At 46.5% G+C, this 18,762-nt stretch overlaps 1 protein-coding gene across 1 annotated transcript in view; it reads right to left on the bottom strand.

Moving 5' to 3' along the window:
* LOC137526136 (gamma-crystallin-3-like) overlaps nt 1-18,230 on the bottom strand; it is a 35,352-nt gene extending 17,122 nt beyond the window's left edge. The window contains exons 1-2 of the mRNA XM_068247355.1: nt 18,175-18,230; nt 14,033-14,102 (exon numbers count right to left, since the gene is read on the bottom strand). Coding sequence (XP_068103456.1) covers nt 14,033-14,102; nt 18,175-18,230 — 126 coding nt within the window. The remainder of the gene's footprint in view (nt 1-14,032; nt 14,103-18,174) is intronic.
* Nucleotides 18,231-18,762: the final 532 nt, after the last annotated feature.

Below are 18,762 nucleotides of genomic sequence, written 5' to 3'. Positions count from 1 at the left end.
CATTTGTGTTATACTCCAGACTAGTTTCAGGGTGCTGAGACCACGGACCTCGCATCCAAGACTAGGGAACTGTATTATCATTTGTGTTATACTCCAGACTAGTTCCAGGGTGCTGAGACCACGGACCTCGCATCCAAGACTAGGGAACTGTATTATCATTTGTGTTATATTCCAGACTAGTTCCAGGGTGCTGAGACCACGGACCTTGCACCCGAGACTAGGAAACTGTATTATCATTTGTGTAATTCTCCAGACCTGCTTGTGACACCCATCTTCCAGGGGTCACTAGCCACCAGGTCTTCTTGCTATTCAGCCTGGGACTCCGCCCCCTTGGATGTCTCAGGCTGCCGCAAGATCTCTGCACTCCCAAAGGGAGGTATTTCTCATACTGCCAAGGACCACTTGCTTCTCGGGTGGTCCTTACTCAATGTTATTACTGTTGCACCAAACACTCACACTATATAGGTGTCCAGATGTTAGTGGTATATCTGTATTATCGGTGATTCTGCAGATCATCAATAATCAGGTATATATCTGTATTCTTGGTGATACTGCAGATCACCAATAATCAGATTCTCTCTGCGTGCTGACACCGATCATTATAGCTCAATTGGCCTGCCAACTCTCCTGACCTGAACCCCATAGAGAATCTGTGGGATATTGTGAAGAGGAAGTTGAGAGACGCAAGACCCAACACTCTGGATGAGCTTAAGGCCGCTATCGAAGCATCCTGGGCCTCCATAACACCTGAGCAGTACCACAGGCTGATTGCCTCCATGCCACGCCGCATAGAAGCACTCATTTCTGCAAAAGGATTCCCGACCATGTATTGAGTGCATAACTGAACATAATTATTTGAAGGTTGACTTTTTCTGTTTTAAAAACACTTTTCTTTTATTGGTCAGATGAAATATGCTAATTTTTTGAGATAGGAATTTGGGGTTTTCATGAGCTGTATGCCAAAATCATCAATATTAAAACAATAAAAAGCTTGAACTACTTCAGTTGTGTGTATTTGAATCTAAAATATATGAAAGTCTAATGTTTATCAGTACATTACAGAAAATAATGAACTTTATCACAATATGCTAATTTTTGGAGAAGATCCTGTACTATCTACTTAAATCCAGTCCATAATACAACATCTTGTATATTATATCCTAAAAAATAAATGCCAATTGCACTCTCCGCATAGACAGTTCAGCAACAGCCAGTTCAGCAACAGCCAGTGTGAACCAGTCCTCTCAATTCCACTTGCACCACTATTTTAACAAACAGCAATTGTTCCTTTTCCTTAGGTCAGCCTTTCTCAACCTTTTTACCTTGGAGGAACCCTGTAAATAACTTTTGGATCTCAAGGAACCTGTAACGATTGTGGAACTTTCTCCGTGATCAGCGCACAACGCGTGCGCTGACACGGCGGAAATCCTCCACAAGCGTATATTTGCAGGCACCCAGCAAAAGGTGCTACGCACCTGTAGAGGGAAATTCATGTCGGCAGATGGCGCTGAGGAGTGCAGAGGAACCAATCCTCTGTACCTCCAAAAATGCCAGACAGGAATTGTACGAAGCGCAGAACGCAATCGCAAGAGAGGCGATTGCGAATGAGATTGAGCAAAGGGACAGGTTGTATGTGTGTGCGCCAATCCAGTAGCCACCCCGCGGCCGCGCACACACAACAGCAGATATGAAATAGGAACGCGATCGCGAAAGGTGCGATCGCCAGACGTGACACAAGGCAGATCAGAATAGAATACGAGGGTAGCAAAGGCACAGCAAATTATACAATAAGGAGATACGGAAAATAGCAAACGCTAGCTAACCGCGAACACCGCACTCATTCGCAACAGTGCACGCGGTTATGCACGATCTCCACGTGATAAGCACAATAGAGACAAGCACGCCTAACTAACCATTAACAGACAAACATGAAACAGAGGACGCGAGCACTTGCTTAACGGTTACCTAACCGAGCCTCCAGCAAGCGTAGCGGACAAGACAGACACACGAAAACAGGGACAAGCGAGAGATAGGATCCACAGCACTAGCGAAAAGTGGCTAGCGCGATCCAGGTACAGAGTAGCAGAACAGAAGGATCCCCAGCGCTAGCAAAAAGTGGCTAGCGCGATCCCAGAAGACAGAACAGAAGGATCCCCAGCGCTAGCGAAAAGTAGCTAGCGCGATCCCAGAAGACAGAACAGAAGGATCCCCAGCGCTAGCGAAAAGTGGCCAGCGCAATCCCAGGAGACAGAACAGAAGAGATAGCTGGTAGCAACCGCTGCACCAGCTATACTCCAAGAACAGAGATCAGAACCATTTCCTGTCGACCACCGTTGGGACAGGACAATGGCAACAGGCAAGACAAGACAGAACAGGCAATACAGATAATACAACCTGACTGGGCTAGAAGGGGAGCCTAAAGCAACCCCCAGGAATTAACTATACTAGATAGCAATGGCTGACACTCCAGCAGTGTCCATCAGGAACAGACCATGGAAGGGAAATGACCAGCAAAGCCTTCTGGGAAACATAAAGCTCTTATAGTGCCAGTCATCAAAGAAGGCAGGTAGGGGATTTGCATAACAAATGTATGCAAATTCCCCAGCAAGAGAACAGACCAGAACTTGCAATGGAAGGACAGGTCTCTGTTCCAGAGTCCTGCAGCATGCAAACCTAAACAATGGTCAAAAGGCTGCCTGCCTGCGCAGGCAGCTGAGCGGATTCTCACAGAACCCCTGCAAACAATTTTTTGGTCTCGAGGAACCCCTACATTTATTTTTCAGGAGGCATGGTCTTTAAATAGGTTAGTCTGCTAATTTCACTATCTCCTATTACACTGCCACTCATTATACTGTCTCCTGACCCCCCAATTTAGTTTGAACAATCACAGTTTATTCTTCAGTATTCAATTTTCTTCTAGATTGCGGACAGGTAACCACAAGAACCACATACAGGACTCCACATCAAAACAAAGGACTGCCTGACACGTGTTTCACGGCCAAAGACCGCTTCCTCAGAGGCACACAGTACATACACATATCAAATGATGGTTCACAGGTAATATCACATCGCAATCTGTAAAAACAGTAAATCCGCTCTCCTGAACGAAACCCTGGTTGCTAGGACGCATCCATGGAGGATAAGTGCTTGCAGCCAGTCCTCAGCGGTCTCCTCTGCTCCCTCATCCTCTTCCCATGCAACCAAAAAACGCCAACAGACCCTGCTGAGCGAGTCCTTTGTGGTCAGGGCTCAACCTCCCAGCAGCCATCGCATCCTCCAGCTAAACGCCCTGCTTGCACGGGCCATGTCTTCCCAGCTCCTCCTGTATTCCTTTGTGCAGGAGGGGAGCGACATGCATGCGCTCCTGCAGAGCGCAGCGCCGGATTGGCCAATACCCAGCTGGCACTATTTCTCACGCACAGCCATCGTAGCACTGCACCGCTTTGCGATGGCCAACGTGGAGCGTGGGCTGGATCATGCGGTGGGTCAGCGGGTCCATGTGACCATGGACTCCTGGAGCAACAGGTTCGGGACAGGCCGCTATTTGTCCTTCACGGCTCACTAGATCAATTTGGTGGAAGGAGGTGAGGAGAGGACAGCAGCATCTGCCATAACAGCAATCCAGTGGGTGGTGCCTCCCCGCAGCAAAGTCAGGGAAAGTGCAGCAGGTTCCTGTGCTCCGGTTCCACCCTCCGCCAAACACCCCCGCCTCAGCAGCAGTGTGAAGTCCCGCCACTGCCAAGCGCTGCTGGAGATGGTCAGCCTGGGGAAGCACAGGCTGACAGCAGACCACGTCCTGGAAAACTCCAAGAGCAGGAGAAGAGTTGGCTGACCCCCAGAGGCCTCAGAGTCGGAGAGGTGGTGTCCGACAATGGGGCCAACCTTGTTGCTGCCATGCACCGGAGAGACCTCACCCACATCCCCTGTCTGGCCCACGTCCTGAACCTGGTGGTGCAAAATTTCTGAGCACCCACCAGGGGGTGGACCCACTGCTGAAAGCAGCTCGAAAAAAGGTGGGTTATTTCCGCCACTTGGGCGGTGCCTCAGCGGCCCTGGAAGGCGTGCAGAAGGAGCTGAACCTGCCACAACACCGTCTGATCATAGACGTTCCAACACGGTGGAATTCCACCCTGGCCATGTTGGAACGTCTGGTTGAACAGAGGCAGGCTATCAACCGATACCTGGCCATAGCCACCACGGACGCCACCGAGTTTGGGACCAGCACCAGCCACCTCCCGGACATCATCTTCAATGCACAGTAGGAAAAATGCAGCTGGTGTGCTTGGTGCTGGCACCCTTCCTGGAGGCCACCAACATGGTAAGCCGGGACCGTGCATCGCTATGTGAGTGGGTGACCAACCACGGTGTGCATGCTGGAAAAGGCCCTGGATACTCTGCTGGAAGTGGGAGAGGCAGCCTTGATTCAGCAGGAACAGCAGCAGCAACCTTCACAGTCCACCTCTGTGCATCAAAAGGAGAAGGTTGAGGACTTTGAGTTGGAAGACTTGGAGGAATTGGAGGTCCCTGACCTTGAAGATGAGGGGGCACGGCCAAGTGCAGCTGCAGTGGTGCGGGGGTGGAAAGAGCAGGGGGAGGCTCAGGAATCAGAGGAGAAGGACAGCACCGGGGGTGATGAAGACGAGTATGTGTCAGCAGAGATGGCAGACCTCTTCCCCTTGGCAGTGCACATGCTGCAGTGCCTGCGCAGTGACCCAAGGGTCAAGCAGATGCGTGCTCGGGAGGACATGTGGATCACCCTGATGCTGGACCCATGGCTGAAGGGGAAGCTGCATCAGTTCCTGCCTGCAGGAGGAGACCCTGTGTGCCGAATGATGGATTTGCAGCGGTCCCTGGTTCGGCGCTTGGAGGAAGCCTTCCTCCAGACTTCCCACCCCCCTGCTGTCACAGTCCAGCAGCACAGCAGCAAGTGCCTGCGTCCATCAGCAGCAGGTGCCCATCAAACCTTCTGTCTCTCACAAAGGCGCTGTACGCCACGCCGGTACAGCTGCCGACTGAGGAGGTGCCTGCAGCAGCATGTGGCTATCAAAGCCAGAACCAGCACCTGACTCGAATGGTGGCAGACTACATGGGGTCCTACAGCGGGCTTGACAGCGAAACCCCTGTGGACCCCTTGGATTACTGGGTCAAGCACCTGGAGATTTGGAGCGAGCTGGCGCAGTGCACCCTGGAAGTCCTTGCTTGCCCCCCTTCCAGCGTGCTGTCCGAAAGGTGCTTCAGTGCGGCCGGTGGCGTGGTGACTGAGAAGCGCTCTCGTCTGTCCACCCAGTCTGTGGACAGACTGACTTTCCTTAAAGGGACTCTGTAACAAAAATGTCATTGTGTTTTCTACCATCCTACAGGTTCCTAAACCTATTATAATATGCTCTGGCTTACTGCAGCACTTTCTACTATCACCATCTCTGGAATAAATCAGCAATAAATCAGCTTATCTTTCCCCGTCGGACTTGTCGTCCTGTGTCTGGAAGGCTGCCAACTCTTCAGTGTGATCTGCTATGCATGCCCCCTCTATGCACACTCCCCTGTGTGTGTGTGTTATTTACATTAGCCAGCTTTTCTCTGCTCTCTTATCTTTTACAAGCTGGATAAATCCTCTGTTCACATACTGATGAGTCACATACTGCAGAATTACAGACAACCAGGCAGAGCTGTCTGCAAGCAGAAACAATCAGCTTGTAACTCTTCAGTGAGCTGCAGGGGGAAAGAAACACAAAATGATCTCTTGAGATTCAAAAGGAAGGCTGTATACAGCCTGATTGTGTATGGATGTATTTTCTATGTGTGGACATACTGTACATCAACCTACTTGCTGTTTTGGTGGCCATTTTGTTTGTTTACAATCAAACTTTTTAAAACTGTTTTTGACTACTTTTAATGCGGCGGGGAGCGGCGGAATTGTGACAGAGGGGAATAGGAGATGTCCCCTAACACACTGGTATGTTTACTTTTGTGTGATTTTAACAATACAGATTCTCTTTAAAATAAATCAGGCTTGGGTGGTTGGTGAATTCCTGGCCCCTGTTGTTGGCAAGAGGAGGAAATGAAGTGGCTGGAAATCACTATGCCTGCCTTACCACCCTTTACCACCACAACCTCCAGGCTCCATAAGCCTGGTTAATTTTTTTTTACTGAGCCGTGGTACCACCAAGTGCCATGGTGAACTATCTAAACACAATTGCTATGTAATTTTTTTGGAGGTGTGTGTGCTGTCCCAGCTGTGGGGAGGCCCCAACTGCGGCAGTACGACCGCTTCCTGGAACCTCTCCTAATTTTTTACTGAGCCGTGGTACCACCAAGTGCCATGGTGAACTATCTAATCACAATTGCTGTTTAATTTCTGTGGAGGTGTCTGTGCTGTCCCAGTTGTGGGGAGGCCCCAACTGCGGCAGCACGACTGCTTCCTGAATCTTGGAACCTAGACTCCTGATGTTAATTGGCAGCCATTTTTAATTTTTTTTTTGGGGGGGGGGGGATTTTAAGTCTCCACATAATCAATTAGTGTTCCCCTTTAAAAAATAATGATGCTACATGCCTCATTTACCTTAAAAAACATTTTTAAAGCAATTTAAAGGGCAGTTCCGGTTTTTCTATCCGGATATCCGAATCCGCCCGGATAGCCCGGATAATGCGCTCGGATATCTGCATGAATGCGAATATCGAACGTTATCTGGGTATCCGGATCCGGATCAATTCGGATTTTGAAAAGGGGTATCCGAGCACCCCTGTTCACATGTTCCAAATCGTATATAAAGCATAGAGTTTTACAGAGCGAGCTCTCCCCCGTATGTTTGTCGGCTGGCAGGTTTCCATATCAAGGCTCAATCACGGCACCTCCGCCACATGCTCGGTCGGTGCGTGTGCTCCCATGTAGTGTCATCGTCACCGCTGCCAGGGCCCTGTCCGCTGACACACTTTGCCTCCACTCAACAGTGGTCATGAAGGCCCTCTAACTAGGGGTTGGAAAGTCAAAAACATAACAGAGCATAGGAAAGAAAGATGCAGAAGCCTGTTTGTACCCCATAGGAATCTAGTAATTGATGAAAGCACAATTAGTTTCAAAGGAAGATCAAAGTATAAGATGTACAATCCTCAGAAACCAAGCAATAGGGGATAGGAGTGTTTACTATGGATGATTGTGAGACTAGATACCTTTTTCAGTTTGAACCACATTAAGGATCTGCAACTACAGAAAGCTTGCCAAGGCCAGACTTGCTGTTCTCAGCTCACACTGTCCATCTTTGTAGAAATCTGAAACAAGCCTTTCCTGGACATGGATACTATTTATTCACAGATCTATTTTATACCAGTCACATATTGGCGCAAGAGTTGCTAAAAGAAAAGATTCACATAACTGGAATGGTCATGCACAATTGTACAGGTTGTAGGGGACATCGGGTTGGGTGCTGGATGGGAGGTATATGTTCCCGTTATTTGGGCTGTGGTCTCGGTAAAAACTAGATGTGTGCCTGGGAAGGAGTCCAGGATTGCTTGGCAGCTTGCTGCCTTTGTTGTTGTTTTTTTTTTCAGGGCCAGACTCCTGGAATGGGAGGGAAGGAAGGGTGGGCCTTCCCATGCCTATGAGAGGTGATCTCTGATTGAATCTTGGGGGGAGGAAGGAAATAATAAAAAATAAGGACATTTAATTAAAAAAAATTTATAAATTAATTATTAATAATAATAATAATAATAATAAAAACACTGCCGCAGCAATCAGATGCCACCAACAGAAAGCTCTGTTGGTGGCAACAAAAGGGAAGATTGATTTGTGTGCTAAGTTGTATGGCCCTGCAGCAAGCTGGTAAAGCTGCAGTGTGCTGAATTGTAAAAAAATGTCCTGGTCACTAAGGGGGTGTAAGCTAGTGGTCCTCAGCTGGTTAAAAAGAAATATCATATGAATATACGGTATATTCCCATGCACCAGGCCAACAACCTGAAAATGAAAAGAAATGGCATCAAAATTAAAGTTGGATATTCTCATGAACCCAAGAGCCTATTTTGTTGCCATTTCTTTTCAAGTATTTAAAGGGAACCTGAGGCAAGGAAAATTATTTAAAATAAACACATGATGTAGCTGCAAATGAATATTACATACTAACCTCACTGTCACTTCCTCTTAGAGGCTCACCATTTTCTTATTACAGTGATCCCTTCCAGTTCTGACAATATTTTGTCAGAACTGAAATATACCAGTTGCTGTCAGTTATATATCAGCAGCTGTCAGTTACAACTGAATGTGCAAGGTAAGGTCCATGTTTCCCTATGGCTCAAGTGGTTGATATCACAGTTTAACCGTGTGCTGATCAGGAAGTTGTTAGGGCATAATGGCCATTTTTAAAATGGAGAATGGAGAAATCCATTGATTACAGTGGACAAATGGGATGCAGGAGAGGAGAAAGAGATTGAATAGTAGTGACCTGTGTATGGTTATTTTGACTTTTTATTTTCAGTTCAGGTTCTCTTTAAGTATCTGGGTGCCATCAGAAGACAGATGGCATAGGAGGCAGGCCAAAGGCTGGGCCTCTCCAGGTAAGGTTGAAAACAAGGCACTGTCAATCAAAGCTTGAAGGACCAGTCTAATAAGTTAGAGGAGAACCATAAGAGTAGGGGGCATAACTATTATTATTATTATTTATATAGCGCCAACATATTACGCAGCGCTGTACAGTGTATATATATATCTTGTCACTAACTGTCCCTCAAAGGAGCTCACAATCTAATCCCTACCATTGCCATATATCTATATTATGTAGTGTAAGTACCGTAGTCTAGGGCCAATTTTAGGGGGAGCCAATTAACTTATCCGTATGTTTTTGGAATGTGGGAGGAAACCGGAGTGCCCAGAGAAAACCCACACAGACACAACATACAAACTCTTTGCAGATAGTGCCTTGGCTGGGATTTGAACCAGGGACCCAGCGCTGCAAGGCAAGAGAGCTAACCACTACGCCACCGTTACTAATTAATGGGCTCTCCAAGCAAAACTTTAATTGTGACCCTCAATGTTTCAGTAACACCTTCCATTTCCTGTGGTAACCACCAGGTCGTAAACTTGCAGCCCCATTCCCACTTCATGACAAACATAGTCATCTTGATACTTCCTTACTTTCATACCCCATTTATACAACCAGCAAGTAATTTTTTGATCGGAAATGACATAGGTGTCTCTCAAAAGATAATAAGACAATGTACCAGAGGCATTCATGTGGGAAAAAAATGTTTCTCAGCTTTTATTTACATTTGAGCAAAAAGTGGCCAGTCCAAAATTATTCATACCCTTCACAAATTGTCACAGTCTGTGGGGAAATCCTAAGGTCTATACAATTCCAAATCATCCAGGCTATACTAAAGCATCCTAACTAGAGAAGGCCCGAACCTCCAATTTTCGGTTTGCGAACTTCCGCAAAAGTTCGGTTCGCGCGAACTTTCGCGAACCGCAATAGACTTCAATGGGGAGGCGAACTTGGAAAACTAGAAAAAATTAAGCTGGCCAGAAAAGTGATGGAAAAGAGGTTTCAAGGGGTCTAACACCTGGAGGGGGGCATGGCGGAGTGGGATACATGCCAAAAGTCCCGGGGGAAAATCTGGATTTGACGCAAAGCAGCATTTTATGGGTTTCCTCATCCTCCCTCCCTCCTCCTCCTGTCTTGTCTTGTCTTCCAGGGATTTGTAGGGTGTCAAAAGCCAGCTTGCATACATTGGCCGGGAATCAAACCCAGGTCAACTGCTTGGAAGGCAGCTATGCTCACCACTATACCACCAACACTACATGCTGAAGCCAGCCTAGCATGTACCACTGTGATATACCCAAGAGAAAAATGAGCTTGCTAAGGGATTTGTAGGATGTCAAAAGCAACCTCACATACATTGGCCAGGAATCGAACCCAGGTCAACTGCTTGGAAGGCAGCTATGCTCACCTCTGTACCACCAATGCTACATGCTGAACCAGCCTAGCATGTACCATTGTGATATACCCAAGAGAAAAATGAGCTTGCTTAGGGATTTGTAGGATGTCAAAAGCAACCTCACATACATTGGCCAGGAATCTAACTCAGGTCAACTGCTTGGAAGGCAGCTATGCTCACCTCTGTACCACCAATGCTACATGCTGAACCAGCCTAGCATGTACCATTGTGATATACCCAAGAGAAAAATGAGCTTGCTTAGGGATTTGTAGGATGTCAAAAGCAACCTCACATACATTGGCCAGGAATCAAACCCAGGTTAACTGCTTTGAAGGCAGCTATGCTCATCTCTGTACCACCAACGCTACATGCTGAAGCCAGCCTAGCATGTACCATTGTGATTCCCCCAAGAGAAAAATGAGCTTGCTAAGGGATTGGTAGGATGTCAAAAGCGACCTCACATACATTGGCCAGGAATCAAACCCAGGTCAACTGCTTGGAAGGCAGCTATGCTCACCACTGTAGCACCAATGCTACATGCTGAAGCCAGCCTAGCATGTACCTTTGTTATATTCCCAAGAGAAAAATGAGCTTGCTAGGATGTCAAAAGCAACCTCACATACATTGGCCAGGAATCAAACCCAGGTCAACTGCTTTGAAGGCAGCTATGCTCACCACTGTACCACCAATGCTACATGCTGAAGCCAGCCTAGCATGTACCATTGTGATATACCCAAGAGAAAAATTAGCTTGCTAAGGGATTTGTAGGATGTCAAAAACATCCTCACATACATTGGCCAGGAATCAAACCCTGATCAACTGCTTGGAAGGCAGCTATGCTCACCACTGTACCACCAATGCTACATGCTGAAGCCGGCCTAGCATGTACCATTGTGATATACCCAAGAAAAGAATTAGCTTGCTAAGGGATTTGTAGGATGTCAAAAGCAACCTCACATACATTGGCCAGGAATCGAACCCAGGTCAACTGCTTGGAAGGCAGCTATGCTAACCACTATACCACCAACACTACATGCTGAAGCCAGCCTAGCATGTGCCACTGTGATATACCCAAGAGAAAATGAGCTTGCTTAGGGATTTGTAGGATGTCAAAAGCAACCTCACATACATTGGCCAGGAATCGAACCCAGGTCAACTGCTTGAAAGGCAGCTATGCTCACCACTGTAAAATCCAACGCTACATGCTGAAGCCAGCCTAGCATGTACCATTGTGATATACCCAAGAGAAAAAATGAGCTTGCTAAGGGATTTGTAGGATGTCAAAAGCAACCTCACATACATTGGCCAGGAATCGAACCCAGGTCAACTGCTTTGAAGGGAGCTATGCTCACCACTGTACCACCAATGCTACATGCTGAACCAGCCTAGCATGAACTATTGTGATATACCCAAGAGAAAAATTAGCTTGCTTAGGGATTTGTAGGATGTCAAAAGCATCCTCACATACATTGGCCAGGAATCGAACCCAGATCAACTGCTTGGAAGGCAGCTATGCTAACCACTATACCACCAACACTACATGCTGAAGCCAGCCTAGCATGTACCACTGTGATATACCTAAGAGAAAAATGAGCTTGCTTAGGGATTTGTAGGATGTCAAAAGCAACCTCACATACATTGGCCAGGGATCGAACCCAGGTCAACTGCTTGGAAGTCAGCTATGCTCACCACTGTACCACCAACACTACATGCTGAAGCCAGCCTAGCACATACCATTATGATTTACCCAAGAGAAAATGAGCTTGCTAAGGGATTTGTAGGATGCTTCGTTGTAGGAAAAAGTGAGTGAGACCGCTTAGCCGTACAGAAAAATGGGCACTCCTTTGCCTACTTCTTTCTGGCCTTTGTCATCATGAAAGGATCATAGAAATATATGTAGAAATTTGATATATACAGGTTTTGTTTAAAGTGGCATTAAACTGGAGGCGCATGCGCGCGCAGAAAGCTGATGGCCGCTTGACTTAGCCCCTGCGTGGTGCACAGAGACAATTAGGCAAATATCTTTCACAAAAGCACAACTTCGGACTCCTGGAAAACAGGCATAGACAGGGGAACGTTTGGGGCACCTAAAGGACCAGATGGCTACCGGGAATAATTCACGCTCCTCTCATAAACAGAGAAGGAAGCAAAAGAGCGGGAGCGCAACACAGACCGCCCACAACTCAGCGTTTCACAACCTCATGGCAGATCCCAGTATGGACGGCTCAGCCTCAGACGGTAGCCGAGATCTCTTCGATCGGGAACATTCTTCTCCCCCGAGGGCTAAGCCAGACCTGGTGGCGAAACTAAGTGCAGTGGTCCGCAAGGAAGTAGTGGCAGCAAATAAACAACTGGGCTGCGAATTACTCAAAGAGATCCGCTTGTTAACACAGCGTACAGCCTCACTTGAGGGTTGGATGGATAACGCCACAGTGGTCCTGGAGGGCCATGAGGAAGAAGTGATTGCCTTACGAGAAGAAGTCAACACTCTAAAACGGCAAGCAGAAGACTCGGAGAATAGATCAAGGAGGGGTAACCTTCGCCTTCGTGGTATACCCGAATCGGTTCAAGATATCCCAGGCACAGTGACAACCCTCCTTCAAGAACTGGTGCCAGACATCCCTCTAGAACGACTTGAACTGGACAGGGTCCACAGAGCCTTAACCAAAAAGAAGCCCGATGGCCCACTAAGAGATATTATAATGAAGTTTTTGTACTTCCAAACAAAGGAGAAAGTAATGGCTGCAGCACGGGCAGCAACATCCCTTACATTCCAAGGATATACCTACCAGTTTTATGGAGACCTTTCGCAAGCCACGCTGCAATGCAGAAAGGAGATGCGCCCATGTCTACTGATACTCCAGGAGAAGAAGATAAACTACAAATGGGGTTTCCCCTTTGCGCTCTTCTTCACAATCGATGGGAAGCAGTTCACAGCCACCTCCCTCCAGGAGCTGAAGAATCACTTCCATGAGCTAGACTTCCCAACACCAGCCCCCTCTGCAACAAACCCGGCCGGAGCAGCTCTACCCTCATCGCAGAGAAGCGCCAACAGCCAGCCGTTATTCTCCTCAGGAACACCGACGGAGCAGAGACCAAGAAAGCGGCGCTCCACAGCAATGAGAGAATTATCCTCCCAAGCATTCCGCGATGTCTCCTGAGCAGATAAGTGTGATTGTCATTTACCCCTACTTGAGAGAGCCTCGTGGGTCTCATTCCCGCAGGGCGAGCATAGCCCAGTTTAAATGTTCTGATCTTCTGGCGCTACTAGCTCCGATATCTTCACCCCTGTTCAGCTGATTTTTATTAGTTAAATCTCTGCTATAAATAGTGGCTGTAGTGAGTAACATTAGACTTAGTTGGCAAAAAGCAGCACACAGACTTTAACAGTAAGCTGATTAGCATCGCCATAAGTTATATTGCATACATTGTGCCAAGATGGAGTTCTAATTCTTCTTCCCTACGGGTTGAAAGGACAGCCCCCCTTGCCCAGCCGAGTGACACCTCCCTATTAACTTTCCCGCCTCAGAACTGTATGACGTTTTGGAAGTAGGTAAAGGACACGTTATCTTCTGTAATGCCTCACCTCCTCCCTCCTATGGAACCTGTTGATAACCCCTATAACCCTGTTAAGTCTGTTTAGCGCTGTAGTACCATACCTCCCAACTTTTTTGAACTGAGAAAAAGGGACACTTAAGCCACACCCATGCCACACCCCTGGTCACGCCCCCATCACAACCCTAGTCACGCATACCATAAAGATTTAGTAAGAAAAATATGTTGTTATATAATTCAAACTACACTGGTCCTTTCTATCCTGGTTCATTTACTGTCATATTAACATTTTTAAATGAGTAACATATCAATTTAAAGGATGGGAATAAAGTTTAGAGTCAATCCAACACATTTTTAGTATAGAAATATATATATTTATATTGAAAGAGGGACAAAGTCCTGAAAGAGGGACAAATGAGGAGGGAAGAGGGGCAGAGGGACAGTTGGGAGCTATGTATATTACTTCACCATTTGTTTATGGTGTGTTTGGAATGTGAATGGAGAGTAGTGCTGAGCCTGTCTGTGTGTGCCCAGCGTCTCCCCATGCGTTGCTTACCTCAAAGCACGGGGTCCCTGCAGCCAGGCAGTGTCCCTCCCCTCCTCCGGTGAATGTGCAAAGAGTGTATATGAGGAGGGGGAGGGAAGGTCAGAGGGCACAGCTTGTGTCAGGTAGAGATGGGAAGTTCGGATCTTTTCAATGATCCGTATGATTCGAATCGGATCACTGAAAAGATCCGGATCTTTGATCCGAATCTCGGATCATTTTACTACCGGAAGCATTCGGGGGTGAAATGAACAGCAGGACAGGTCTGTGGACAGGAGAAGGGGAGGGGGGTGGACACACAGAGAAGGGGAGAAGATGGACAGAGGGCAGGGAGTGGACAGAGAAGGGAGGAGGAACGAGCAGAGATGTTTGCACCAGTGCTGGTTGTAATGGAAAAATCTACGCTTACGGATCATTACGCGTAATTTTACGCTATTACGCAATTACGGTTACGGCGTAGGAAATTATCTACGGTACATCACTGTAATTACGCATAAACTTACGCAATTACGCGTAAGGATCCCATAATGAAGGCGCTTACACTACAATGTTACGCGTAGTGCCGTAATACCCATTAATGCGTATTTTTTTACGCATGCGGACGATATGTACGCAATAGCCGTCAATGTGACAGTTATTGCGTACATATCATTCGTATGCGTCAAAACGTACGCTTATACTGAAGGGCGGGAGAAGATACTATTGGTTGCTTAGGATGTTGACTGATTGGCTACTCTTAGAAAATGGGAGATTTTACGTTAGTAATTACGCGTAAAATTACGCGTAAGTGTTCGTAAAATTACGCATGCCTAGCAATTACGGTAGACAGTGTAATTACGATACCACTTACGGTCTTACGCGTAAATAATTACGCGTAAGACCGTAAGTTACGCGTAACGCTTATGCGTAAATTTACATTGAATTACGATGCGTAATTACGCTAATGCGTAATTTCGGCCCAGCACTGGTTTGCACGTAATACCCACATGCTGAAGTCATATGCTTTACATATATTTCACCTATATGTTCATCTGTACACTTTGAAAGAAAAGGTCGCACAGTGAAAGAAAGCATTCCCAGAAGATAAGTGCAGCTGTTTAGTGCCGAGTGTAGGAGGATCATATTGCCTTTCAATCACAGTGCCTGCAAAGTTACTCAGCTGTGCTGAGCCAAAAGCTTCCAATGTGTTCACTGTGTACAACTATGGAACAGCCAGCCTATAATGAGCAGCACATTGCAGCCAGTATGTGTGCTCTACACATATCTGGCAGTGGCACCGATGTCCCCTCTACCTCATCTACCTGTCTCCCTGCAAGCCTGGCTCCCCACCAACAGAGCGATCCATCTCAGCTCTGCTTCCAGGACCCCGCTGCCCGCTGAGAGGGGGCGTGTCGCTCCTGGCCCCGCCCCTTTTCAAAGATCCGAATCGTTCATGATCCGGACAACACTAGTGTCAGGCAGAGGACAGCGAGTGAGATGCGAGTGTCCGACACAGACAGCAGAGGCAGCGAGGTGCGGAGAAACATGTGTAGATCAGAGCAGTCACCGTGGGGCTTTGTAAATGACGTCATTACTCTGCATAGGAAGCAAGTCCCGCGGTGACTGCTCTGTTTTCCTTAATAAATCACTCTGCCGCTCTACATCCTGACTTTCAGCCCGGGACTCAGGCAGGCTATCGCGGGAGGGGGATCAAGCCTTCCAAACCGTGACGATCCCGACGAAAACGGGACGGTTGCGGGGTATGAGTATGCTATCTGGAACTGGACACATTTACAGCAGCTGCTGCACTCACCATTTAGATGGAGCCTTGTATACCGCAGAAAAATGCTATCTGCTTACAACAGTTCACGGTTCTCTCTTATATACTGCAAAAATACTTTCTTTAGGATGTTTAGACACTCTTGTGATTGTAATACCTGGGCAAGCAGTACAACAGCAATCTGGATGATTACGCAGGACAAGACTGATTTGTAATTCAGAGTGTGTTGTAACATTACATTAGTATAGCTCTGCCCTCATGGCAAACTACCCAGCCGTTATTAATAAGTATGACTATTTGCTCAAATAATCAAAGACTGTGTCTGGGGAGAATGTCTTGTATTAACACTCACCAGCTGTACTTTGTAGTGCCGCTGGTCCAAAACTATGTTTAATAATTATAACCCCCCCTCTCCCTAACCCTCCCCTCCATATGTCACTGTGGAATCCCTGGCTCTCTTGTCAGCTGCCCCAGCGCGGGTCTCCCTCCATCCTTCACCAACCACACACTCCTAGGTATACTCTCAATTTAATCGCAACTTGGTTGACTTTACTGGAGCAGCCTAAGAGATGAGCACTGGATGCCTTGAGACATTCACCCCAGACAGATATGCGTTGTACCAATGTGCTTTTTTCTCTTTTTTTATGTCAAGCAAATTTAACGTTGATATTGAGTTAGATGTAACTTATATGTTCTGTGGCATCCATTCCTAACGGTCTCTTTCTATATCACTGCCCCCTCTGTTATAATCCCAGCACTCCCCAACCCTCTACCTTCCTCCTATTAGTCTATAAGCTTAAACCTAAGCTTTAACCTAAGTTGTGGTAGCCCATAGGCTAAGTCAGAATATTCTCATATACCCCCTTTACAGAAACTGTTTTCAGCACTGTACTTATAGTACTATGATCTGATTAATCGGTTATAACAGAGACAGGTTTGGAATGGATGCTTCTGGACAATACTCTGTCATAACATAAAGCGTTTTAGTTTTAACAAATAAGGATTGCTAATGTGAAATCAATTTATGATGGCTTATAGGAACCTTCCCTCTCTCGCCCCTTTTTCCTTATCCAAGGGCCTATACCCCAGGTTACATGTGAACAAAGCTGTTACTGGGCCCTTTAATTTCCCTCCTGTTAGTCGCTAAGCTGTAAATTTTCCCTCAAACCTTCTGCACTGGTAGCAAAGCGCAATACGCACTAGAAGGCCACTAGAGGGCGCTAGAGCCTAAGTTTTTGCACTATTTTCTCTCACGCTGCCCAAACGAAGTTATTATACTTACTGGATGTTGTTATACATGTGCTTAAAGATGTATGTTTATATGCACGAACCAGCTCAGATCCTAAAAACTTATTAGTGTGTAGTACTACAGAGATAAGATAATAAGCTGGTTCACGAGTATCAAAATCTCTTACTGCTCCCCTCTGGCTACATTTCTCCCTCCTCCTCCCTTTCCTAAACCTAACAACCTTGGCTCTATAATGACACAATATAATACTGGCCCTCAACCCTTTAAAGCTGCCCTTTAAGGTCCATAAAGCCTCCTGTAAATAACGTGCTTTAACAGTTCCAGGAGACACGAATAGCTCTAACCTACGTTACAGTTCCTACAAGATCAATTCATTTATATAACATACCTCCTACATTAGGTTCACTCCGTGCACACACCATGCCCCTCCAGTCCCTGCTTGGTTTTCCACCCTGGGACCCTCTTACCTAGCCACCCACGGGTGCCCGGGTAAAAAATTAATTTGTACAAATTTTTGTAAGTTCTACAATCTCACGACTTCTTTGTGGGGATGTCTGTCCCTCCCCACATTCTCCTTTCTACTGCCTATCTTCTTTTTCTTTCACCTCTCTAGCTTCTACCCAGAGACGAGGGCTGACCCTAAATTGCTCCTCTATCAGGATCCACCATGACCCATCCTATTAAAATTGTTTCAATTAATGCACAAGGACTTAACTCCCCGGTAAAACGAACTAAAGCTTTCCAACAATTTAAACGATTGCATGCAGATATAATCTGCATCCAGGAAACCCACTTTATCTCTGAACATGAACCCAAATTTCTGTATAAAGATTATAGACAAGTGTTTTATGCCAGTGCCACGGTTAAAAAGAGGGGGGTCCTGATCGCCTTTAAAAATAATCTCAACTTCACCCCTACCAAAACGTTGGCTGATCCGGAAGGTAGATACTTATTAGTGGTGGGCACACTACAAGACTCTCAGATAACAGTGGTTACGTATTATGCTCCTAACACCAAGCAATCCCCTTTCCTTTCGCACCTCCTGAAGGTCGTCATGACACATAGCACTGGTCTATTATTCCTCTGTGGAGACACTAATTTTAGCCTTAACCCAGTATAGGACAAGCAACTATCTAGCCAACATACCTTACCAGCAAACTCTGATACGAAACAAAGTGAGACTCTACGTAACCTTTTTTCATCCTACCACCTAGTTGATGTTTGGCGAGAACTCAACCCTTTCAAAAGGCAATTCACTTTTTACTCAAATCCACACGCCTCATTTTCCAGAATAGATCACTGCTGGGCCCTCCTATCAACATTGCCTTTAATCAAATCAGCTACCATACATCCTACCCCATGGGCGGATCACGATATGAACATCCTAGTGGTTTCTTCCCTCACGCAACGCCCCTCTGAATTCCGTTGGGTGCTAAATAGCTACCTACTTTCTGATGAGAACGTAGTGCAGCAGATTAAGCAGGAACTTCTCAACTACTTCAGTGTTAACGAAAATAGCGAAGATCTGTCAGATCTCACGATCTGGGAAGCACACAAAGTAGTCATAAGAGGAGTATTGATCCAGATAGCTTCAAAGCGGAAAAAAATTAGACACCAAACTCTCACTAATCTCGAAAAACAATACACAGAGCAGCACGCCCTCTTTCTAAATAATCCTAATCCAGAGTCTAAGAATAATCTGAGAAAAACAGAAATTGCACTCAATTTATGTAT

Source organism: Hyperolius riggenbachi, chromosome 7 (assembly GCF_040937935.1).
Source record: "Hyperolius riggenbachi isolate aHypRig1 chromosome 7, aHypRig1.pri, whole genome shotgun sequence".
In the NCBI taxonomy this organism is placed as follows: Eukaryota; Metazoa; Chordata; class Amphibia; order Anura; family Hyperoliidae; genus Hyperolius; species Hyperolius riggenbachi.
The sequence above is the reverse complement of the archived record's forward strand: the minus strand, read 5'-3'. Positions and strand labels throughout refer to the sequence as shown.